This window comes from Rana temporaria, chromosome 5 (assembly GCF_905171775.1).
Source record: "Rana temporaria chromosome 5, aRanTem1.1, whole genome shotgun sequence".
Taxonomy (NCBI): Eukaryota; Metazoa; Chordata; class Amphibia; order Anura; family Ranidae; genus Rana; species Rana temporaria.
Window position 1 is genome coordinate 19,232,560 of NC_053493.1, and position 26,199 is coordinate 19,258,758.

At 48.7% G+C, this 26,199-nt stretch overlaps 1 protein-coding gene across 2 annotated transcripts in view; it reads left to right on the forward strand.

Annotated features, from left to right (window-relative positions):
- The first annotated feature begins 336 nt into the window (after nt 1–336).
- The window catches only part of LOC120939845 (anterior gradient protein 3-like), a 67,409-nt gene continuing 41,546 nt past the window's right edge, over nt 337–26,199 (forward strand). Inside the window, exons 1-3 of one of the 2 annotated variants that reach the window (XM_040352241.1) lie at nt 337–684; nt 21,869–21,997; nt 23,346–23,409. In XM_040352241.1, coding sequence (XP_040208175.1) covers nt 21,898–21,997; nt 23,346–23,409 — 164 coding nt within the window. In that variant the 5' untranslated portion in view covers nt 337–684; nt 21,869–21,897. Of the gene's footprint in view, nt 685–10,941; nt 11,047–21,868; nt 21,998–23,345; nt 23,410–26,199 lie in introns of those variants that run through there. The other variant, XM_040352242.1, reaches the window with a different exon arrangement.

Genomic DNA, 26,199 nt, shown 5'->3' on the forward strand with positions numbered 1-26,199 from the left:
TGTATACTGTATATACTGTGTATGTATACTGTATATACTGTGTGTATGTATACTGTGTGTATGTATACTGTATATACTGTGTGTATGTATACTGTATATACTGTGTGTATGTATACTATGTATACTGTGTGTGTATATACTGTATATACACACCTTCCTTGCCTTGTGATGACGCCTTACCAGGTTCTCTCCTATAATCACACTGCACTCCGGTGATCTTGAATCTCTCCCTTTTTTCTCGGGAGGATCTCCTCCTCTCCAGGGTTGCCTATCCTTGCTCTAAATGTTACAAGATAACCAAGTATGTATCTTTCAACCTTCGAGCTCCAGTGAGTCCGGGACGCTTCCCGGGAAACAATAGCCCCATACAATCTGAAGGTATTATTTTTCACTGGGAGCGGCCCGGCCCCTTCCATCCCCGGCCTCGGACACTGGGCTCTTTTAGAGCTTTTCTTTAATTTCCTGACATGCGATCCGCGGAGAGGGAGAGGGGTGGCACCGATCGGCCATGAGAACAGAACAAGTAACAAAGTTCCCAGTTCCACCTGTTTTCAGTTTTACGGGGAGCGATTTCCCTGTTGCCGTGGCGACACAAGGTGCAGGTCACCTGTTCAACGTTCGACTATAAAACCCTTATCTCAGCCGGGATAGAGCAGCCAGGACGTAGCTTCAGATTCTCCCAGGGTAAGTCATTCTTTTACTTGCTCCCCCTTTTATTGGGTCATGTAGCCTATATTGAGGGTATAATGGGGCAACTTCACCCAAAACTCATTTTTTTTAAACTTTTTGGGGCTGACTTCTTATATTTCTCAAAGAATCCAGTAGAGCTCCTGATCACATCTCCCTGAACAACCAAGACATGGAGGAACAGACTTGGATGGACTGATCAGTGGCGTCACTAGGGTTGGTGTCACCCGGTGCGGTAAAACATGGTGTCACCCCCCCTCTGTCTAGGCTGCCCAGCACCTAGCAGGCAGCGCACGGGCACGGGGCCCACCACAAACCAGCCCCTGTAAATGATAGTATAGGGCAGGTTAGGGTAGTATAGAGTGGTATAGTGGCAGGTTGGTGTACTGGGGTGGTATAGGACAGGTTAAGGTGGTATAGGGCATGTTGGGGTGATATAGGGTAGTTTGGGGTGGTATAGGCAAGTTAGGGTTGCATAGGGCAGGTTGGGGTGGTATAGGGCAAGTTAGGGTGGTACAGGGCAGGTTGGGGTGGTATAGTGCAAGTTAGGGTGGCATAGGGCAAGTTGGGATGGCATGGGAAAGGTTGGGGTGGTACAGGGCAAGTTAGGGTGGCATTGGACAGGTTGGGGTGGTATAGGGCAAGTTATGGTGGCATAGGGCAGATTGGGGTGGTACAGGGCAAGATAGGGTGGCACAGGGCAAGTTGGGGTGGCATGGGAAAGTTTGGGGTGGTACAGGGCAGGCTGTGGTGGCACAGGGCAGGCTGGGGTGGTACAGGGCAAGCTGGGGTGGTATAGGGCAGGCTGGGTGATACAGGGCAGGCTGGGGTGGTACAGGGCGGTTTGGGGTGGTACAGGGCAGGCTGGGGTGGCACAGAGCAGGCTGGGGTGGTACAGGGCAGGCTGGGGTGGTACAGGGCAGGCTGGGATTGCACAGGGCAGACTGGGCATGTCAGCTAAAAAAAAAAAAAACAGGATGGTGTCACCCCTCTAGCGGGTGTCACCCGGTGTGGACCGCACCCCCCTAGCAACGCCTCTGGGACTGATGGACTAAGTCAGGGATCTTCAAACTACGGCCCTCCAGCTGTTGCAGAACTACACCTCCCATGAGGCATTGTGAAACTCTGACATTCACAGACATGACTAGGCACGATGGGAATTGTAGTTCCCCAACATCTGGAGGGCCGTAGTTTGAGGGCCCCTGGACTAAGTGGTCAGAGGGAGATGCAATTGGCCAATGTCCATGCAAACTGAAATGACACCTTTGGGTGAACTTGTCCTGACAAATGCGATATCCTAGGGCAGGGAAATAACCGGCTCTGTAAATAGTCATTTAGGATTTGCATTCATAGTCTGTGCTTCTACAAGTTTCCTGAACACTTTTATAAATGCCCAAAGGGTTTAAAACAAGCCTGTGGGCGTTGTATTGATTTTTACAGCCGACTCTCAGCTTTCAGGTAGGTGATTGTATGTACTGGGCTCCAGAAGTGCTGCAGTACCTCTGCAGGCGCCTGCGGTGGTTCCTGGGCTATTCCATTCCTCTGGGATCCCAAGACCAGGGCCGTCTTAATAGCATTGTGGGCCCCTGGGCAAAGTAATACTCTGGGGCCCCTACAATGATGATAGTGCAGGTAAACAGACATCAAGTAGGTAGGAGGCAGACTGCCCCCCTGTGTATCTATCACTCTCAGTGCCATCATGGAGCCCCCAATTTCGGGGCAGCATGGGCTCAAGGGCCAGCTGCTTTGGGGAAAGTGCAGGAGCCCCCCATGTAGCTGGGGCCCCTGAGCAGTTCCCAGGTGTGCCCTCTCATTAAGACAGCCCTGCCCAAGACCATGGTAGACTAGTTTTAAAATTTACAGCAGGAGGAGTTCAGGGCCATCCATTCACCAAACCCTTCTGCATAGCGGGGGGGGGTCAAAGTTGTTGCGGGGGGGGGAGTTCAAAGTTGTTGAGCGGGGGGCCGGGGATCAAAGTTGCTCAGCGGGGGGGTTCTCCTACCTGTGAAAATACCGCTCTGCTCTGTCCCGACTGCCCGTCTGTTCCATCCGCCTGCTGCAGTCCGCTCCATGGTGTATGACTGCACTGTACCGTCGCACTGTGATTGGGCGTGTAGCGGTCATGTGCGGAGGCGGGACTTCTAGACGATCGCTGACAGGCCAGCCCCACGCCGCACATGTCCACCATACGCCCAATCACAGGGCACCGAACTCAAACATGGCGGCGGGAAACCAAAACAAACATGGAGGCACGGAATGTCGCCCCACCAAATGTCGCGCCCAGGGGCCCTGTTTTCCGGGACTCTAGTCTAGTCGCCGGGACCCCGGGACACACTTTAAATTGCGGGAGGATCCCGCGAAATCCGGGACGGTTGGGAGGTATGCTTCTGTGACTAATGAACTTGGAAGTGATATGTATTGTATTACTTCCGGGTTTAGAGCGTTCATTCCTCAGCTACTGTAGCCAGGGAAGAACATAATAAAGCTGTGGCGGCTGGTGCTCACATTTTTTTGGGGGGGGTGCAAACAAAATGAAAAAAACAACCCATCAATTGCCACCACTGTGCCCATCAAATGCCGCCACTGTGCCCATTAAATGCCGCCACTGTGCCCATCAAATGCAGCCACTGTGCCCATCAAATGCCGCCACTGTGCCCATCAAACGCAGCCACTGTGCCCATAAATTGCCGCCACTGTGCCTATCAAACGCTGCCACTGTGCCCATCAATTGCTGCCACTGTGCCCATCAATTGTTGCCAGTGTGCCCATCAATTGCTGCTACTGTGTCCATCAAATGCTACCAGTGTGCATCCCCCGCCTGCCCGGCACTTACCTGTCTAGGTGGGGCAGCGGGTCACGGCGGCAGTGTCCTCCATGCTCCTTCATGTCTTTTCCCGTCCTCTGCTATGATTGGACATCCAATAGGCACCGCCCCCTCTCTCCTGCCACCTGTCTATCACCATAGAGAGTCATGCATTGCATAACTATCTATGGTCGCCGCTGCCACCCCCTATTCAGGTGCGCAACCCCTTTTCAGGGGCCGGGCACCTGAATTACAGTGGTGGGGTATTTTTTGGAAGCACCTGATTGGAGACATAGGCGTCCAAAAAGGTTTACAGCGGGCGCTTTACTGCGTTTGATGGCACAGTAGCGGCGTTCGATGGGCACAGTGGCTATGTTTGGGCGCAGTCGCGGTGTTTGATGGGCACAGGGCGATGTTTGATGGGCACAGTGGTGGCGTTTGATGGGCACAGTGGCTGCGTTTGGGCACAGTGGCTGCGTTTGATGGGCGCAATGAAGGCGTTTGGGCGCAGTGGTGGCGTTTGGGCACAGTTTTGGCATTTGATGGGAACAGTGGCTGCAATTTGATGTTTTTTTGTTTTGTTTGCGCCCACCCCCAAAAAATTATGAGCACCAGCCGCCACTGCCTTGGACTTGGTTACACTGGTTAGATCACCAGATTAAAACAGAGTGGGAAAAAAAGCCTAAAAAAAATGAATGCAGCCACCACATCTAATAATTTGTAAGCTGCAATAGATTACATCTTTGGTTTTGGGTTTAATACCACTTTGACTTTTCTAAAAGTCTTTGGCTGGTCAATACTGCCCTTGGGGGGGCTCTTCTCAACGATCCAGGGAGGGGTTCTAACATGATATCAAGTGTGTTTCTTTACAACATCACACAATGGATGCAGGGAGCCGTGGTGGTGACACAATGTCATGGGGGCCCCCCCCCTCCGCGGTGACACAATGTCATGAGGGGGGCCCCCCTAAGGCTCTGCACTCTGTCTTCATTATTCTGGTTTAATAGATGATGGGTGTAATTCATCCTGGAAGAATGAGGACACGCAGGGAAGGAAAATCTCGGCAGGGGACAGCTTTCTTAAACATTTTTATATATGCATTAAAATACCTACCTAGACCCAGTCTGCTGGAACAGTATAGTCACCTGCTGACTTGACAGCATTCGCATGTAGCTCAACTTCTCAATAAGACAATTCCTATTGCCCAACACCTGGAACTACATGTCCCGGGCACTGGGCAAGAAGTGTTGTGGTTTTTTTTTGTTTTGTTTTTTTACATTTATCCCTTCTGCGGGCAATCAGTAGGATTTAGAGCTGATGGTTGGCTCTCTTGTAAAAGCAATACAAGCGGTTAACTAGCTGCTGGATTGCTTTTACAAGCAACAGGAGGGGACTCTGCCCTCCTCAGGCTGTCCCGTCCCACTGGGACACCCAATCAACCAGCCAGCGCTTCCACGAGCTGATCATAGAGGCGGACAAAGAACTGCTCTGTTCATCTCTGTGTTATAGGGAACAGGAAGCAATAAGCATGCATCACTTCTGGTTTCCCCAATGTCATTTTTAAAAATGGAAAGATCGTTGCGATCAAATGGGATCAATGAGGAGGGATCTGGAGTCTTATAGACCTCTCCATAATGTGTACCTGTCACATTCCTTGTGCACTGACGCTCCCCATTCAACCTAATGGAGCTTGAGAGGTCCTGCAAAGAAGAATGGGAGAAACTGACCAAAAATAGTTGTGCCAACCTTGTAGCTTGAGGCTGGGTTCACACCTCCGACAGATGCGGTTCGCAGCAGGGGTGCGGTGCATTTCTGTTCTCTGTTTCAGGGATAAATCGGTGCTGAATTTTTGCCTGAATTCTGCCCTGAAACGGAGCCAAAGATGCACACCATTCCTGTGCAGGCCGCTCTGCGCAACAGAGATGTGTGAATCGGCTCCATAGAGAGCCTGTCACAATCTCCTGTCCTGCTAATTGGATGTGGAGAAACCCACATGGAATTCACATAGGTGTGAACCCAGGCTAATACTCAAACGGACTTGAGGCTGTAATTTGTGGCAAAAGTGCTTCAACAAAGTATTAAGCAATGGCTGTGAACAGGGCTGGACTGGGACAGAAATTTGGCCCTGGACTTCATCCAGACGGGCCCACTTTGACAGGTCTCTCCCATGGTGGCTGGACAACTCCCGCACCCCCCGGGCCAACCAAGCCCCCTCTCCCCCTTCACTAGCCACTAGCCGTTCTACTTTATTAGAGTAGAACGGCTGGTACTGGCAGGGCTGTCTTAATGAGAGGGCACACCTGGGCACTGCCCAGGGGCCCCAGCTGCATGGGGGGCCCCTACACTTTCCCCAAACCAGCTGGACCTTGAACCCACGCTGCCCCGAAATTGGGGGCCCCATGATGGTACTGAGAGTGATAGATGCACAGGGGAGGCAGTCTGCCTCCTACCTACTTGATGTCTGTTTACCTGCACTGTCATCATTATAGGGGCCCCAGAGCATTACTTTGCCCAGGGGCCCATGATGCTATTAAGACGGCCCTGGGTACTGGTACTCTTATAGGCAGTACCAGTGGGGAATCTAGACATTATTTCACCCGGGCAAAGAATCAGTTTGGTGCCCCCCCTTATGGGACAAGATTAGGCAGAAGTGAGAAACTCCCAGGCCATAGCTGTTGAGTCAGCTATCTGTCCCCTCCCACATGCTCCTCTGTCATCCCCCTGCTCCTCTGGTCCTCTCCCTGCTTCTTTGTCCCCCCAGGTGAGCGCTGCGGGAAGGGTGAGCGCAGCGGTCCGCTGTCACTGAAGCCGGCCCACTGAGCCATCGACCCACCAGGAAACTCCCTGTAGTCCCAATGGCCAGTCCATCCCTGGCTGTGAATACTTATGTACATGTGATTTTTTTTTTTTTTTATATATATACAAATTTACAAACATTTAAAAAAAAATTCTTTCACGTTGTCATTATGGGGGATTGTTTGTAGAGTTTTTAGGAAAATAAGGAATTTAATCAATTTTGGAATAAGGCTGTTGCATAACAAAATGTAGAAAAGGTGAAGCGCTGGGAATACTTTCCGGATGCAATGTAAATAGAATTCAAAGGTTTATAACTAGAAGGATCACCAGCAGGAGGAAAGAGGTCCTCATACCTCTACATAGACCTTTATATCACTAGAGGGGTCACCAGCAGGAGGAAGGAGGTCCTCATACCCCTATATAGACCTTTATATCACTAGAGGGGTCACTAGCAGGAGGATTTCCGCTCTATAGATCTTTATATCACTAGAAGGATCACCAGCAGGAGGAAGGAGGTCCTCATACCTCTATATAGACCTTTACATCACTAGAGGGGTCACCAGGCACCAGCAGGAGGAAAGAGGTCCTAATTCCTCTATATAGACCTTTATATCACTAGAGGGGTCACCAGCAGGAGGAAAGAGGTCCTCATACCTCTATATAGACCTTTATATCTCCAGCAGAAGGAAGAAGGTCCTAATTCCTCTCTATAGATCTTTATATCGCGAGAGGGATCACCAGCTGATGTCTTTATATCACTAGAAGGATGCAGTGGCGGTGCGTCCATAAGCAGCGTTATTGAGAATCATTACTAGCCTAGCTAATTTACGGCGGTGTAGCCTAAACAGGCTAGGCTACGCCGCCCTAAAGTTAATCCCTTGTACCTGAATCTACCTATTAAAGTTGAGGTTCACCCAAAAACAAATAGGTAGATTCAGGTACATGGGATTAAATTTAGGACGGCCTAGCCTAGCCTGTTTAGGCTACACCGCCGTAAATTAGCTAGGCTAGTAATGATTCTCAATCTTCTTACCTGCTAATCTACGGCGGCGTAGCCTCAAACGAGCGGGCGTAAGGGCGACTAATTCAAATGACTTGGAGGGGGGCGTGTATCATGGTAATGAGGCTTGACCTCACGTTTTCTGCGTTTTTTGTCACTGCGCATGCGCCGGGCGACTACATTTCCCAGTGCGCATTGCGGCTAAGTACGCCGTACGGGCCTATTGATTTTGACGTGGACGTAAACGACGTAACTCCCGATTCGCGGACGACTTACGCAAACGACGTAAAAAATTCGAACCTCGCGGCGGGAACGGCGGCCATACTTTAACATTGTTATTCCACCTCATAGGCGCAAGCCGTCGTATCTTAGATATGTTTTAAGCGTATCTCTGTTTGAGCATACGCTTAAACATACGGCGGCGTAGATTCGGAGTTAGGTCGGCTTATCTACTGATAAGCCGGCCTAACTCTTTCTGAATCTACCTATTAATTTTTAACATTAGATTGAGGCTCATTTTGTCTAGGGGAATCGGGTGTTTTTTTTAAATCGAAGCAGTACTTACCGTTTTAGAGAGCGATCTTCTCCGCCGCTTCCGGGTATGGGACTGGGCGTTCCTATTTGATTAACAGGCTTCCGACAGGATTCCGACGGTCGCATACATCGCGTCACGATTTTCCGAAAGTAGCCAAACGCAGGCGCCGTATAGAGCCGCACCGACGTTCGGCTTCTTTCGGCTACTTGTGACGCAATGTATGCGACCGTCGGAAGCCTGTCAATCAAATAGGAACGCCCAGTCCCGAAGACCATACCCGGAAGCGGCGGAGAAGATCGCTCTCTAAAACGGTAAGTACAGCTTCGATTTTTAAAAAAAAACACCCGATTCCCCTTGACAAAATGAGCCTCAATCTAATGTTAAAAATTGTTTTTCGGGTGAACCTCCGCTTTAACATGTTCAGTCTGGAGGAAAGAAAGGAAAAGGGGGAACATGGACTGAAACCTTTTAAATACACGAAGGGTGTGAATAAGGTTCAGAAGGCCAGTAAGGACAAGAACACGGGGACACAACTTCAAACTAACAGGAGAAAAGTACAAAACATAAAAGTCGTGCAATTTTTGCCGCCATTTCGACGCGATTTCAGGCAATGACTGTGTAACATTGAGTTCTATGGACCTCAACTCGCATGAAAGTCGGACCAAAGTAGTGCAGGGACTACTTTCAAGTCGCCACGACTCGAAGTCGCACAGATATGAATGGTTAAAATTGGAAATCGTGGGGAACGACTTGATATGTGACTTTGCAGTCCCAAGTCGCAGGACAAGTCGCACATGTGTGAAAGGGGCCTAATTGATTCTCGGAGAAGACTTCCAGCAGAGGTAGCAAGTCAGTCAACAGTAAGTGGATTAAAAACATGCTTGGGATAAACCTACATCTAATACTTTGAGACTTTGGGCCAGATTCAGAGAGATCGGCGTATCTCTGTGCGGGCGTAGTGCATCTCATTTGCACTATGCCGACGTAACATAGAGAGGCAAGTACAGTATTCACAAAGCACTTGCCCCCTAAGTTACGGCGGCGTAGCGTAAATGGGCCGGCGTAAGCCCGCGTAATTCAAAGTAGGCTGGTAGTGGGCGTGTTGTATTGAAATGAGTCGTGACCCCATTTAAATGAAGCGCCGAACGAACTGCGCATGCGCGCGCATGCTCAGAATCACGTCGAATTTACTCCCTAAGATACGCCGGGTCCATTCATGCGACGTGAACGTAACCTATGCTAAGCCCCATTCACGTACGACTTACGTAAACGACGTAAAATACGGCGGCTGTTCCGACATCCATACCTTTGCATTACTTGCGCCTCATATAGCAGGGGTAACTTTACGCCGGACGTAAGCCTTACGTAAACGACGTAGCTAAATGCGACGGGCGCAAGTACGCTCGTGAATCGGCGTATCTAGGTCATTTGCATATTCGACACGTAAATCTACGGAAGCGCCCCATTTACGTTGGTCGTATCTTGGCAAAATTCAGGCGTATCTGGTTTCCAGAATACGCGTATAGTTACGACGGCGCACATTTGGACTTACGACGGCGTATCTGGAGATACGCCGTCGTAAGTCCTTTCAGAATCTGGCCCTGAGTTTCTAAATAAGGTACAGTTGGACATGATTTTGCTGCTGGACTTTGCCCTGTCTAGATAGTGATGGCACAAAGGATGCATTACATTACCAGCCATTGCTGTATATTGATTGCAGATGGAAGTAAAACTTAAGTCAAAACTTCTTTTTAACTTTGGAAAGAGTGGAGAGGGATTAGAACCTCTCTCGGGTTTTTATTGTTGCCTGTGCCTCCGTTGGGGAGATTTACTCTCTCTATTTGTCCTTCTTATTGATAATCAAAATTAAAAAAATAAAAAAGTTTTGCCTTTACTTCTACTGTGAGGGGTTGTAAAGGTTTTGTGTCTTTTTTCTTTTTTAAAGCGGAGTGGAACTTCTGCTTTTCGGAACCCCCCCCCCCCCCCATTCGGGGGGTTCTCCGCTTTAAATAACAAACATGCCATACTTACCTCCTTTGTGCAGGGTTTTGCACAGAGTGGCCTTGATCCTCCTCTTCTGGGGTCCGTCTGCGGCACTCCTGGCTCCTCCTCTCCTTGAGTGCCCCCCCCCCCCGGAGAAGCACTTTCCATGGGGGGCACTTGTGCTCCCGAATCCTGCTTCTGCGTCCATTGACACAGATAGCGAGACGCAGTCCCAGCTCCTGCTGCTATCAATCTATTCAATGAGGACCCGAGACACAGTGGCTGGAGCTGCTGTGCTCATCCCCGTCGCTGGAAAGATCGGGTTCAGGTAAGTAAAGGGGGGGGGGGGGCTGGGGGGGTAGAATGCATTAAAGCGGATGTGCCATGGGAAAAAAATATTAAAAGCCAGCAGCTACAAATACTGCAGCTGCTGACTTTTAATATTAGGACACTTACCTGTCCTGGAGTCCAGCGCCGATCGCAGCAGAGGACGAGCGATCGCTCGTCACCCTGCTGCTCCCCCCGCCATCCACGCTGAGGGAACCAGGAAGTGAAGCGCTGCGGCTTCACTGCCCGGTTCCCTACGGCGCATGCGCGAGTCGCGCCGCGCCCGCCGATTGGCTCCCGCTGTGTGCTGGGAGCCGAGTGTTCCCAGCACACAACGGGGGGGGGGGGGTGACGGGATGTGACGGAATGCCTGTCTTTTGCCCGTGAATGCCGGGCCGGAAGTGGGTGCAAATACCTGTCTTTAAACAGGTATCTGCACCCCCCTCCCCCCTGAAAGGTGTCAAATGTGACACCGGAGGGGGGGGGGGGTTCCGATCAGCGGGACTCCACTTTAGGGTGGAGAACCGCTTTAAGATGAAACAACCCTTTTAAGATCCATATTGTCTCATGCATATTTTTTCCCGAGAAAAAGGGAGTGCCGGTATGTGAGGCTTGGCACGGTGAAGGCCATCATGACCCTGGGCTGGATAAGTAGAAAATAAAACGGAGCTCATCAAATAGCACAAGTACCACACCCGGTGAAGGTGTGTGGCGCTGAAACACGTAGGTGGAGGGCCTCCCAGGATACAACCTCTGTCCTCCTTTTTCTTTGGGATGAGTTGTAGTGCCTTCCATGGTCTGACTTCCTGTCCACTCCACACCTTTCCTCTCCTGACTACCGAGTAAGAGAGAATCCAGCAACTGCAGACGTTACCTGGCTTCCATAGAACCTGGTTGTATTCTGATCTTCATGTTGTAAGTGTAATTGTATCACTTTACTTCATTAACTCCTTCCCAACAAGCATACACACTTACACAGCCTTGAAAAAAATGTCATACCCCTTGAAATTTTCCACATTTTGTCATGTTACAACCAAAAACATAAATGTATTTTATGTGATAGACCAACACAAAGTGGCTCATAATTGTGAAGTGGAAGGAAAAATTTCCTGGCATCAGTGGGAGTGAACATCTGGTATTAGGGGGAGAAATACTGCCCCATTGCTGTTATGATAGGGAGGATAAGTGCCCCATTAGTGGTGTCAGTGGGAGAAATGGTGCTCCATTGTCGGTGTCAGATGGCAGAATAGTGTCTCGTTTCAGGGGGAAGGATAGTGCTCCAAGGGCCGGATAAAGGCAAGCAAAGGGCCGCATCCGGCCCTCGGGCCGCAGTTTGGAGACCACTGATCTAAACCATGGGTCTTCAAACTACGGCCCTCCAGTTGTTCAGGAACTACAATTCCCATCATGCCTAGTCATGTCTGTGAATGTCAGTGTGTTACAATGCCTCATGGGATGTGTAGTTCTACAACAGCTGGAGGGCCGTAATTTGAGGATCCCTGATCTAAACCATTCCATTGTAGCTCTGGCTGTATGTTTATGGTCGTTGTCCTGCTGGAAGATGAACCTCCGCCCCAGTTTCTTCTAAGATTGCCCTGTATTTGGCTCCGTCCATCTTCCCATCAACTCTGACCAGCTTCCCTGTCCCTGCTGAAGAAAAGCATCCCCACCACATGATGCTGCCACCGCCATGTTTCACGGTGGGGATGGTGTGTTCAGGGTGATGTGCAGTGTTAGTTTTCCCCCACACAAATAGCTAGATTCAGGTAGTTTGCCGCAACTTTAAGGAGGCGTAGCGTATCGTATTTACGCTACGCCGCCTTAAGTCAGAGAGGCAAGTACTGTATTCTCAAAGTACTTGCCTCCTAACTTACAGCGGCGTAGCGTAAATGCGGCGGGCGCAAGCGCGCCTAATTCAAAATAGGCTGAGGGGGCATGTTTTATGTTAATATGCTTTGACCTGACGTGATTGACGTTTTTTTGGAACGGCGCATGCGCCGTCCGCCTACATTTCCCAGTGTGCATTGCGGCTAAGTACGCTGCACGGTCCTATTGATTTCGACGTGGACGTAAATGACGTAAATTCCTATTCACGGACGACTTACGTAAAATGTTCGAATTTCGAAGCGGGAACGGCGGCCATACTTTAACATTGGCTACGCCACCTAGGGGGCATCTTTAACTTTAGGTGGCCTATCTCTTACGGAAACGGCGTATCTGTACTGCGTCGGCCGGGCGTACGTTCGTGAATAGGCGTATCTAGTGATTTACATATTCTACGCCGACCGCAATGGAAGCGCCACCTAGCGGCCAGCCTAAATATTGCACCCTAAGATAGGACGGCGCAAGCCGTCTTATCTTAGATAGGTTTAAGTGTATCTCTGTTTGAGAATACACTTAAACTTAGGTCGGCGCAGATTCCAAGTTAGGTCGGCGTATCTACTGATAGCGTTTTGCTTTTAGGCCAAAAGCTTCAATTATGGTCTCATCTGACCAGAGCACCTTCTTCCACATGTTTGCTGTGTCCCCTCCCCCACATGGCTTCTCACAAACTGCAAATGGGACTTCTTATGTCTTTCTTTCACCAATGATTTTCTTGTTGCCACTCTTCCATAAAGGGCAGATTTGTGGAGAACACGACTAATAGTTGTCCTGTGGACAGATTCTCCCACCCCCATGCCTAAACATTTTTTACCTTTTGTAGCAAGGTCTCGGGCCTTGTCCAGTCTAATGAGAACTTTTCAAGCCAAAGATGGCTGACATCCTTCTGTATGTGGTGGGTTGTGAGGCATAGTGGGTGCAAGATGGACAAAGTTATTGGGTGCCATAGACACCTGGGTGGCACGAGAATGGCCGGACATCAATGTATGTGTAATGGACGTTCCCTAGCACAATTCTAGGGCAGAAAAACCTATTCTGCCTCTGACCCAAATTATGAAAACATGCAGAGAGCGATGGACAATCCGCTTGCTTCCTGTGTCCAACCGTCAAAAGATGCAGAACCCTTTTATTACCACAGCTTTATAGACAGAATGACATCATTCACATTAGCACAACTGATTGGTCAGTCCATATATGGTTTCTTCCTGTGACGTCTGTTCTTGGCATGCTGCACACATTTCAAAGTCTTTGGGGGCCATCTTTCTTTATTCGATAGAGGGGGCTATGGGAGGAGCTGTTTAGGAGTGCAGTAGAAGGGAGGGGTTGGAGACATCTGCTTTCACTTAACCACTAGCCGACCGCGCACCGTCATTATACGGCGGCAGGTCGGCTTTCCTGGGCGAGAGCCCGTAGCTATACGGCGGCTCCCTGAGCCGCCACTAGGGGGCACGTGCGCGGCGCCGGAGGCGTGCGCGCGCGCCCCCCGCTCGCCACCGACTCCCGTGCGTGTGCCCGGCGGGCTCGATTGCCGCCGGGCACACGCGATTGCTCGTTACAGAGCGGGGACCGGGAGCTGTGTGTGTAAACACACAGCTCTCGGTCCTGTCAGCGGGGGAAATGCTGATCTTCTGTTCATACAATGTATGAACAGAGGATCAGTGTTTCCCCTAGTGAGGCCACACCCCCCCCCTACAGTAAGAACACACCCAGGGAACATACTTAACCCCTTCCCCGCCCCCTAGTGTTAACCCCTTCACTGCCAGTGGCATTTTTATAGTAATCCAATGCATTTTTATAGCACGGATCGCTATAAAAATGCCAATGGTCCCAAAAATGTGTCAAAAGTGTCCAAAGTGTCCGCCATAATGTCGCAGTACCGAAAAAAAAAATCGCTGATCGCCGCCATTACTAGTAAAAAATATATTAATAAAAATACCATAAAAATACCCCCTATTTTGTAAACGCTATAACTTTTGCGCAAACCAATCAATAAACGCTTATTTGCGATTTTTTTTTACAAAAATAGGTAGAAGAATACGTATCGGCTTAAACTGAGGAAAAAAAAAAATTTTTTATATATTTTTGGGGATATTTATTATAGCAAAAAGTAAAAATATTCATTTTTTTCAAAATTGTCGCTCTATTTTTGTTTATAGCGCAAAAACTAAAAACCGCAGAGGTGATCAAATACCACCAAAAGAAAGCTCTATTTGTGGGAAAAAAAGGACACCAATTTTGTTTGGGAGCCACGTCGCACGACCGCGCAATTGTCAGTTAAAGCGCGCAGTCCCGAATCGCAAAAAGTCCTCTGGTCTTTGGGCAGCAATATGGTCTGGGGGTTAAGTGGTTAATCACATCCTGAAGGGTTGGTTAACTCTATAATGTCTTAAGGACTATAATATTCTAATACACTCACACATACATATGTATATATATATATATATATATATATATATATATATATATATATATCAAGAAATAAAACAATATAAGGAAAGAAAAGCAACATTTGAGTGGTTTTAGTAAAAAGAAGCATAACACAAAATAATCATTTTATTTTAACTCCATCACATATGCCCTCCCTGCATTTTAAGCCCACGCTGTAGCCGTCTTTCGGCTATAGTGTGGGCATCAACTACTTAAAGGGGAGTTCCAGCCATTTGTATGTTTATTAAAAGTCAGCAGCAACAATAAGTGTAGCTGCTGGCTTTTAATAAACAGGCACTTACCTGCTCCAGCGACGCGCCGGCCGGGGCTCCGCTCCTCTCCCCCCCTCCCCGGCCGGCGTCTTCATTTTCAGTGTGGGCACCCGGCCGTGACAGCTTTTGGCTTCACGGCCGGGCACCCACTGCACATGCGCGAGCGGCACTGCGCATGCGCGAGCGGCGCGGCCCGGCACCGTGTAATTGGCCAGGAGATCGCCTAGGACCTGTGACGTGTCCTAGGCGATCGCCTACAGCAGCTCCTTCCTGAAGGCGATTAAGCTTAGTCGCCTACAGGAAGGAGGAAGTGGGACAGGAAGTCCCACTCTTCCTGAAGCCCCCACTCCTCCCCCAAAAAAAATTACATGCCAAATGTGGCATGTAAGGGGGAGAGGAGTGGGTTAAGAGGAAGTTCCAAATTTGGGTGGAACTCCTCTTTAAAATCACTACAATTTACATAAATCACCCAGAGGGGAATGTTTTTTTTTTTCCTCAACAGAAATGGAGTTACTCTTTAGGCTGCATTCACACCTGAGCGTAGGGCGTTCGGTCGTTTTTTCGGGGCGTTTTTTTTCGCGCGTATTCATGCTTATTTGCGCGTTTGCATACAGCGTCGTGCGACGTTTTTGTACTTCGGCGTTTCTTATTTTAGCCAATAGGAAAAATTATCATCTTTTCATCACTTGTTGCTATGTTGGTAGATTTTTTTTAATCTTCTGCCTGGGCGACAAGTTCTATTGATTAAAGCGACGAAACGCCCATAGCAAACGCCCGTTGTCGCGCGATACGCTCAATACGCGCGTTTCCCATTACTTTCTATGGGGAAAAAAAAACGCTCAAACGCCGCTGTCGCGCGATTCGCGCGACAAAAAAAGGTCCGGGACTTGTTTGAGCTTCGCGCGACAGGCGTTTGGGCGTTCAGGCGTTCAGGTGTGAACAGTCACCATAGGGAATAATGTTAATTCTCCCCTCTGGCGTTTGTGAGCAGTGCGCTTCAGGCGTAAAAACGCCTAGGTGTGAATGGGGCCTAAACACCTGAAACCAGTTTTGCAACTTTGGCATGTGTTAGTTAAACTATGCATAGCATTACAACAGGAAGAAAGGGGGAATCCAATATCTTACAGTTGTCACCACAATAGAGGGGGGATGGGAAATCCAACATTTTATGGTTGTTACCACAATAACGTGATATGAAGTCCAACATTTTACAGTTGTCAGGAGAACAGGGAGAAGGTCAAAAATATAACATCTTAAGGTTGTGACTTGGGACAGAAAAGCCTCGTACACAAGACCGGTTTTCCCGGCAGGAAAACTGCCAGGAGAGCTTTTGGCCAGGAATCCCAGCCGTTTGTATGCTTTGCTTCCTTGCAGTTTTCCTGTCAGAAAAACAGACAGGAATCCCGACGGGAAAATAGAGAACCCTGCTCTCTATTTTCTTGTTGGGTTTCCTGGCAGAGTGTTTCCTGTCGAGAAAACCTGATGGCCTGGATTCACAAAGCACTTGCGGCAACGTATCTCCAGATACACCGCGTAAGTGCAAATATGCGCCATCGTATCTGTGCGCCGGACCCACAAACTAAGATACGCCTAAAAACAGGCTTCATCCCAACGACGTAACTTGCCTACGCCGGCGTAGGGTGGGCACACATTTACGCTGGGCGCATATTTACGCTCACATTGACCATTCAAATATGCAAATGAGGAAAATACACTGATTCACGAACGTACGTCCGGCGTAAAGTTATGCCCCATAAAGGAGGTGTAACTCGGCAGCATCCATGCAAAGGGCTGCACCAGGGAACCCAAGCCGGCGTAATTTACGTTGGACGTGTGTGACTGGGCGTAGATTACGTTCAGGGCGTACGCAGTGATCCGACGTATTTTAGGCAGTTGTTCCGACGTGGTTGTGAGCATGCGCACGGGGACGCGTCCACGTCCCGGCGCATGTGCAGTTCATTATACGTATCTGTCTGGCGCTTGTCCCATCATTTGCATGGGGTCACGGCTAATTTTCATGGCTCACGCCCACTTCCACCTAGGCCAGCTTACGCCTTAGAAACCCAGCGCAGTTTTGGGAGCACTGGCTTTGTGAATTCCGTGCTTGCCTCTCTGCACTGCGTCGGCGTAGCGTACAGGATATACGCTACGGCGGCATAAATGTGCACCGCTGTCTGTGAATCCGGGCCATGGTCTGTATGGGTGAAAAACCGTGCATGCTCGATAACACTTTGACGCATGCGCAGTAGAATACAAGGTTAGTGTGGGGTGTAGCAAGATGGCGGCGACAGCATCGAATGTGACGAGACACCAGCTCGTCGTAGTCGATGACGTCACCGCGCTCTTGCCATTCAAAAGAACGAATCGATTTCGTTTCCAAGTCAAGCCTGCCAGGAATCGGGAATACTGTCTTTTTTTTTTTTTTCCCGACTGGATTCCCGGTCGTGTGTACAAAGCTTAAGGGATGGAAGATCCAAATCTTACAGTTTTCGCCACGACAGAAAGTGCTGATAAATCCAACATTTAACAGTTGTCACCAGAACAGGAAGAGAGGGGAATTCTTTATGGATATGTCAATTCTAGTTGAGCCTCCAGTACAGGAAGTGAGGGGAAATCTCTCAATTGGACACATAGGAACAAACCTGATGGAGGCTTCAACCCTTCCCTGTTCTCAACTAAAATGAAGAGGTTTTTTTCTTGGATTTCCGCTAGAAAAATCTGATTAGTGGCCCTGTATTGGATACCAAATTTTGGCCACTAGATGGAACTGTTGATCATAGGAAGTTGTAATATTATAGAAAATAAGGAGAAATCTTGTGCAGCCTGGACAAATAATAAATGTTTTATAAAGCGCCCCCTATATGTACATTGCTTATTTTTTGATGGACATAATTGACTACAGATGTAGCACCCTCCCAGATAGGCTGCCAGGTTAGGTTAGGCTCCTCTGTAACTGCACAGATGGGCACTGATGTGACATGGATGAGCAGTGTGATGGCACAGATGTGGCACTGATGGGCACTGTGATGGCACTGATTTGGCACTTATGGACACTGTGATGGCTCTGATGGGCTCCGTGATGCAGCCATCTCACGCTGCTGCGCTGTCTCCCTCCTCTCACGCTTTATCGATCAGTGTGAGGAGAGAGCTGAACCAGACGTGACACTGATTTGTTGACAGCGATCACATGGTAAAGGGCTGCTGTGATTTTTTCCCTTTGCCCCAAATACCCAGCCATCATGCACACTCCCGGGTGAGCACCCGGGGGGGGGGGGGGGGCGTGAGAAGTGTGAGCCCGTCAAAAAACACCCTCCAAGAACTAGGCAGGACGCACTGTAGCCATCATTCTGGCTATAACGCAGTCGGCAAGTGGTTAAGCACTGTCCTCACCCAAGATGACTGCAGAGGGTCACACAGAGCACTAGAGTGCAATCGTGCTGCTGCTTTGCGATGACCCAGGAAGTCATAGAGGAAACAAGTTCCTCTCGTCTTCCATCCCTTCTGTATTGCCACTTAGCTCCAAAGCCACCTACAGAGTGGAGTACAGACTGCCCCTGTCTACAAAGCTAAGGAATTTGGAAAAAAATAATATACACTGCTCCAAAAAAATTAAAAGAACACTTTTGAATCAGAACTCCTGGATATTGATCTGGTCAGTTAAAGCGGAGTTCACCCATTTATAAATTTTTTTTTTTCTTCCCCTAGATTCCTGCTCGTTCGGTCTAGGGGAATCGGCTATTTTATATTAAAATATGTGCAGTACTTACCCGTTTTCGAGCTGCATCTTCTTCCGTCGCTTCCGGGTATGGGTCTCGGGAGCGGGCGTTCCTTCTTGATTGACATTCTTCCGAGAGGCTTCCGACGGTCGCATCCATCGCGTCACTCGTAGCCGAAAGAAGCCGAACGTCGGTGCGGCTCTATACTGCGCCTGCGCACCGACGTTCGGCTTCTTTCGGAAAATCGTGACGCGATGGATGCGACCGTCGGAAGCCTCTCGGAAACCTGTCAATCAAGAAGGGAACGCCCATTCCCGAAGCCCATACCCGGAAGCGACGGAGAGGATGCGTCTCGTAAACGGGTAGTACTGCACATATTTTAAAATAAATAGCCGATTCCCCTAGTAATAACGAGCAGGAAGCTAAGGGGAAAAAGTGCCCTCTAAGGGTGAACCCCCGCTTTAAGTAGCAGAGGGGCGAGGGGTGTATTCAGAGGGGGAGGGGCGTATAAAGAAGGGGAGGGGTTTATTCAGAGGGGGAGGGGTGTATACAGAGGGGGTTGTTAATCAGTTTCAGCTGCTTTGCTGTTAATTTGAATTAACAGGTGCACTAGATGGGCAACAATGAGACGACCTCCAAAACAGGAATGGTTTTTCAGGTGGAGGTGTCTGACATTTTTTTTTCCTACTCATCTTTTCTGACTGTTTTTCACTAGTTTTGCATTTGACTGGGGTCAGTGTCACTACGGGTAGCACGAGGCGATACTCGGACCCTATAAAGGTTGTACAGGCAGTCCAACTCCTCCAGGATGGCACATCAATATGGTCTCAAGAGAAGGTCTCAAGAGCATGGAGGAGATTCCAGGAGACAGGCAGTTACTCTAGGAGAGCTGGACAGAGCCGTAGAAGGTCCTTAACCCATCAGCAGGACCGGTATCTGTTCCTTTGTGCAAGGAGGAGCACTGCCAGAGCCCTACAAAATGACCTCCAGCAGGCCACTGGTGTGAATGTCTCTGACCAAACAATCAGAAACAGACTTCATGGGGGTGGCCTGAGGGCTCGGTACGTCCTCTAGTGTGCACCTCAGTCTGTTCAGGAGCTCAGTGATGCTCTGGTCCAGATCTGGGAGGAAATACCCCAGGACACCATCTGTCGTCTCATTAGGAGCATGCCCTGATGATGTCAGGCATGCATACAAGCACTTGGGGGGGGGGGGGGGGCATACAAACTACTGAGGACCATTTTGAGTTGTTGCAATGAAATTTTAGCAAAATGGACTCGCTTGCTGCATCATTTCCTCACTTTGATTTTCGGGGTGTCTTTGAATTCAGCCCCCTGTAGGTGGATAATTTTCATTTCCATTAAATGATGTGCCATCCTTTCATTCCCAAAACATTACCCCGTCCATATCAGTATAGATATCCAGCATGAGATTTTGCCCATGGAGATCTAGGGCCAGATTCACGTAGCGCAGCGGATCTATAGATCCGCTCGATCTACGTGAAGTAAGATCCGCTCCCGCAAGTTTAGGAGGCAAGTGGCTAATTCACAAACAACTTACCTCCAAACTTGCGACGGCGGATCCTAAATCCCCGGCGGAATTCAAATTCCGCGGCTAGGGAAGTGTACTATTTAAATCAGGCGCGTTCCCGCGCCGATTTAAATGCACAGGCGCCGTCCGCAAAATTTCCCGGCGTGCATTGCTCCCACTGACGTCACTAGGACGTCAGTGGTTGCGACGCTTACGTAAACGACGTCCGTCCGTATTCGAGAACGACTTACGCAAACGACGTTAAAAAATTTAAATTCGACGCGGGAACGTCGGCTATACTTAACATTGGCTGCGCCTGATAAAAGAAGGGGTAAGTATACGACGGAAAACCGCTACGGAAGCGACGTAAGAACACTGCGACGGGTCCGCGTACGTTCGTGAATTTGCGTATCTCGCTGGATTTACATATTATTTATCGTAAATCAGCGGGAACGCCCCGGCGCCATTTTTAAATTGAAAAAAAGATCCGACAGTGTAACACATGTAACACTGTCGGATCTAGGCCCTATCTATGCGTATCTGATTCTATGAATCAGGCGCATAGATAGGACCAGTGTAAGTCAGAGATACGATGGTGTATCTGTAGATACACCGTCGTATCTCTTTGTGAATCTGGCCCCTAATATGTTTTTAAAGTGTTCCTTTCATTTTTTTGAGCAGTGTATATATATATATATAAAAAAAACAGCCTAGCCTAGAGTTAGACTTTAATAGCTAGATTCAGAAACACTTACGACGGCGTATCACTAAATACGCCGTCGTAAGTCCGAATCCGCGCCGTCGTATCTTCAAGCGTATTCTCAAACTGAGATACGCTTAAATCTTGCTAAGATACGACCGGCGTAAGTCTCCTACGCCTTCGTATCTTAGTTGCATATTTACACTGGCCGCTAGGGGCGTGTACGTGGATTTACTCTGAGAATATGCAAATGAACAAGATACGCCTATTCACGAATGTACTTGCGCCCGATACGATGTTTACGCAAGGCGTTTTTCCGGCGTAAAGATAAACCACCAGAAAGATGGCGCAGCCCATGCAAGGTATAGGCGACGGAACAGCCGTCGTATTTTACGTCGTTTGCGTAAGCGTACGTGAATGGGGCTGGGAGTAGGTTACGTTCACGACGACGGCAAGGAGTATTTGCGACGTGATTCTGAGCATGCGCGCGAATGCGCCGTACCAACGGCCCTCATTTACATGGAGTATTTTACATGGAGCACGCCCCCTACCTGCCTAATTTGAATTAGGCGGGGTTACGCCGGCACATTTACACTACGCCGCCGTAACTTAGGATATAAGTTCTTTGTGAATACAGTACCTGCCTCTCTAAGTTACGGCGGCGTAGTGTATCCGAGATACGCTACGCCCGCACAAACTTAAGCCAGTCTTTCTGAGCCTGGCTAATACTCTTCAGGAACAGGCTGCTGGTGCTGGAGCATGCTCGGCATTGAAACTTTCAGAAGCAATAGCAATTTCAGCTAAGGAACATCACAAAAATATAAAAGCCTTGAGTGCAAATTTAGGAGATCCCTACTTTAACCTGAAATCTTGTATCCCCCCCCCCCCACACTTCCTGTTTTATAAATGTGTAGAACCATGCAACATAAATGTCATTCTACGTACCCCCCTTTCTTCCAGCTGCCTTTGGCCAAGTTGAATGATGTTGGGCGTCTCAACCCAGAAGAGGGCTAGAGGGTGCCAGAGCTGCTTTTTTTTATTAACTTGCACTGGGGGAAATTTTTAAATGTACAACCAACCTAGACTTGGGCTCTAGTGATGTTTTGATATTTCATAATGCTGAAACCATTTTAAAATGTCAAACCGCCAGTTTCAATTTAATTATTTTTTTAAATGTTCCTTTTTTTATTTTATTTTTTTATTCTCTACAGGGCAGCTCACACCACAAACAGGAGACACAATGTTTCTGTCATTGGCTGTACTGTTCATCGTAGTCACCTTCTCCTCCAATCTCGCCATGGCAGTGAACAGGGAGAACCGACTGCAGACACTTTCCAGAGGTCGTATAGCTGATGTTAGACGCTGACCATTTTATGCATGTAATAGTTACCAGGAGGGTGTTACATGGAGGCAGAAAAACATAGTAATAAACTATTTCATGAAAATGAGTTTACAGGGCCATTAAGTATTGGATGTGTATAGGTTATTGTCAGAGAATAAGGATATTGTTAAGTGTCACATTAACGGCAAATCAACAAGAATATCTGCTACACTAATTATCCCTGTTGGTGTTCAAAAGAATATATGCATAATTTATTTAGTAGATCATATTAGGAAATATGTATAGGTTGTATTATAGTTAATGTTATACCTGTTGAATACAGTGTTCCCAGCCCCCCTGAGAGCCATTAGCCCCCACAATGCCCTCTAACCTTCTATAGTGGCCTACAGTGCCCCCATCCCCCCTGTGAGCCCTTAGCCTCCACAGTGTCCACCAACCTTTTATAGTGGCCTACATTGCCCACCAACCTTCTATAGTGGCCTACATTGTCCCCAGGCTCCCTGAGAGCCCTTAGCCTCCACATTGCCCTCCAACCTTCTATAGTGGCCTACAGTGCCCCCAGCCCCCCTGAGAGCCCTTAGCCTCCACAGTGTCCACCAACCTTTTATAGTGGCCTACAGTGCCCCAGCCCCCCTGAGAGCCCTTAGCCTCCACAGTGCCCACCCACCTTCTATAGTGGCCTACAGTGCCCACCAACCTTCTATAGTGGCCTACAGTGCCCACCAACCTTCTATAGTGGCCTACATTGTCCCCAGGCTCCCTGAAAGCCCTTAGCCTCCACATTGCACTCCAACCTTCTATAGTGGCATACAGTGCTCCCAGGCCCCCTGAGAGCCCTTAGCCTACACAGTGCCCACCAACCTTCTATAGTGGCCTACAGTGCTCCCAGGCCCCCTGAGAGCCCTTAGCCTCCACAGTGCCCACCAACCTTCTATAGTGGTCTACAGTGTTCCCATGTTCCTTGAGAGCCTTCAGCTGCTGCCTGTTCACTTCCTGGATTTACACAGTGACACACCTCCAGCTCTGCAGTTCTCATTGGCCCTCTTATGACTCATCCCCTCCCTTCCTGGCAAACTCTCACGAGAGTGAAAGAGAGAGCTGTGCATGATGTAATAATCCTAGTCTAACGAGCAGACAAGAAACAGGAAGTGGGCTGTATAAGGGATTTACTGGGTTTTTCTACCCAAAGTTAAAACAACAACAAGGGGGAAGATTTAATAGATGGAAAGATGAAACAAAATGACTGAAGGTCCACTTTAATCATCTTGGACAGTGCACCAAATAGTTCTGATATTATTGTGAAAAGGTCATACAGGTCAATGAATCAACAACATGTTTTCTTCCAGGATGGGGAGATGACATCACATGGGTCCAGACATACGAAGAGGGATTGTATAATACAAAAAAGAGGTAAGGGGATTTACAGTATCTCATGACTTGTAGACACTTAAAGGGTCAGCCCACTCAAAACATAGGGCCAGATTCACGTAGATCAGCGGATCTATAGATCCGCTCGATCTACGTGAATTAAGATCCGCTCCCGCAAGTTTAGGAGGCAAGTGGCTAATTCACAAACCACTTACCTCCAAACTTGCGACGACGGATCCTAAATCCCCCGGCGGAATTCAAATTCCGCGGCTAGGGGAGTGTACTATTTAAATCAGGCGCGTTCCCGCGCCGATTTAAATGCGCATGCGCCGTCCGGGGAATTTCCCGGCGTGCATTGCTCCCACTGACGTCACTAGGACGTCAGTGGTTGCGACGTGAGCGGGACTTGCGACGTGCGTGTTCGTGAATCGGCGTACGCAAACGACGTAGGAAAATTCAAATTCGACGCGGGAACGCCGGCTATACTTAACATTGGCTGCGCCTGATAAAAGAAGGGGTAAGTATACGACGGGAAAACCGCTACGGAAACGACGTAAGAACACTGCGATGGGTCCGCGTACGTTCGTGAATTTGCATATCTCGCTGATTTACATATTATTTATCGTAAATCAGCGGGAACGCCCCCGGCGCCATTTTTAAATTGAAAAAAAGATCCGACAGTGTAACACATTGTAACACACTGTCGGATCTAGCCCTATCTATGCGTAACTGATTCTATGAATCAGGCGCATAGATAGGACCAGTTTACGTCAGAGATACGATGGTGTATCTGTAGATACACCGTCGTATCTCTTTGTGAATCTGGCCCATGGAGTCTTGGAGGTCTATTTATAAAAATTTGTAGAATGAATGTCACACATTTGTGCATACTGCACTCCTTGCAGCTGTAATCTCTCAAGTAGAGTAATCCTTATTATCATAGCTCCATCTAGTGGCCAAAAGGCAGTATACATTCTCATTGCGACATTTCAGAAAACTATGCCACATTTCAGCCACTAGATGGTGCTGACAATGACAGGTATTCATCTACTAACTACTAGACTATAGCATTTAAGGCCAACATTTGTGCAGCATGAATGAAAATTTGTAACATTTGTCCAACTAAAGTATTATAAATAGACCCCTATGTCTTCCTGTTGCAGTAACTCTCTTAAAATAAACCTGCGCTTTGCCTGTGCCATGCTAGTCCAACCGGTTGGCACAACAGCCAATCCCCAAGCACCAGTACTACCCTTAAATCCTTGTACCCTTGTGACAAACGTTAAAGTGATTGTCATTTTTCCCATGTCTGTCAAATTTGGTTCCTTAACCACTTTGCCGCCCGCCCTATTACAAAATGACGGCGGCAAAGTGGTTTAAATATCCTGACCCAACGTCATATGACGTCTTCAGGATATTGAGCCGCTGCACGCCCCTGGGAGCGCAAATCGCGGCGATCGTTGTTGCGGGGTGTCAGTCTGATACCCTGCAACACCGATCTAGGTAAAGAGTCTCTGACGGAGACTCTTTACCACGTGATCAGCCGTGTCCAATCACAGCTGATCATGATGTAAACAAGAAGAGCCGGTGATCGGCTTTTCCTCACTCGCGTCTGTCAGACACGAGTAGAGGAGAGCCGATCGGCTGCTCCTGTGACAGGGGGGGTTTGTGCTGATTGATTATGAGCGCAGGCCCCCCCCCCCCCCCCGAGGATGCCCACACTAGATCACCAGGAATGCCACCAGACCTCCAGGGATGCCCACCACCAGGTATACCAATCAGTGCCCTCAATGGATGCCAATCAGTGCCCACAATGGGCATCACTGATTGGCAGACATTGTTTGGCACTGATTGGCATCCATCAGTACAATATGTATAAAGTACATCTGTGCTGCTTATCCGTGCCGCCTATCCGTGCTCATCTGAGATGCCTATCTGTGCCCATCTGAGATGCCTATCTGTGCCCATCCGAGATGCCTATCTGTGCCCATCTGTGACGCCTATCTGTGCCCATCCATGACGCCTATCTGTGCCCATCCATGATGCCTATCTGTGCCCATCTGTGTCGCCTATCTGTGCCCATCCATGTCGCCTATCTGTGCCCATTCGTTTTGCCTATCTGTGCCCATAGATGCCACCTATCTGTGCCCATCCATGCCAACTATCAGTGCCAATCATTGCCGCCTATCAGTGCCCCATCAGTGCTGCATATTAGTGCCCACCTCATCGGTGTCCATCAGTGCCGCCTATCAGTGCCCCATCAGTGCTGCATATTAGTGCCCACCTCATCGGTGCCCATCAGTGCCGCCTTATCAGTGCCCGTCAGTGCAGCCCCATCAGTGAAGGAGAAAACGTTCTTATTTACAAAGTTTTGTAATGGAAACAAAAAAAAAAGAGCATTTGTTTTTCAACATTTTCGGTCTTTTTAAAAAAAAATTGGCAGAAAATAAAAATCCCAGAGGTGATCAAATGCCACCAAAAGAAAGCTCTATTTGTGGGAACAAAATGATACAAATTTAGTTTGGGTACAGTGTAGCATGACCGCGCAATTGTCATTCAAAGTGCAACAGCGCTGAAAGCTGAAAATTGGTCTGGGCGGGAAGGTGTATAAGTGCCCCCCGGTATGGAAGTGGTTAAGGTGATATGCTGGGAAAAAAATAAAAAAAATCACATAAATGTTCAGTGCCAAGATGCCAACCTGTGCCCCGCCGTCCCTTAGGGTTAGCAGTGATGTCGCTATCACTACTCCTGTCAGCCTTGTAACAGAAGCAAATGGCACAGGGATCCCGCCTCCCTGCCATAAACCAATGTGCCCGGGGCAGTCCCCCCTCC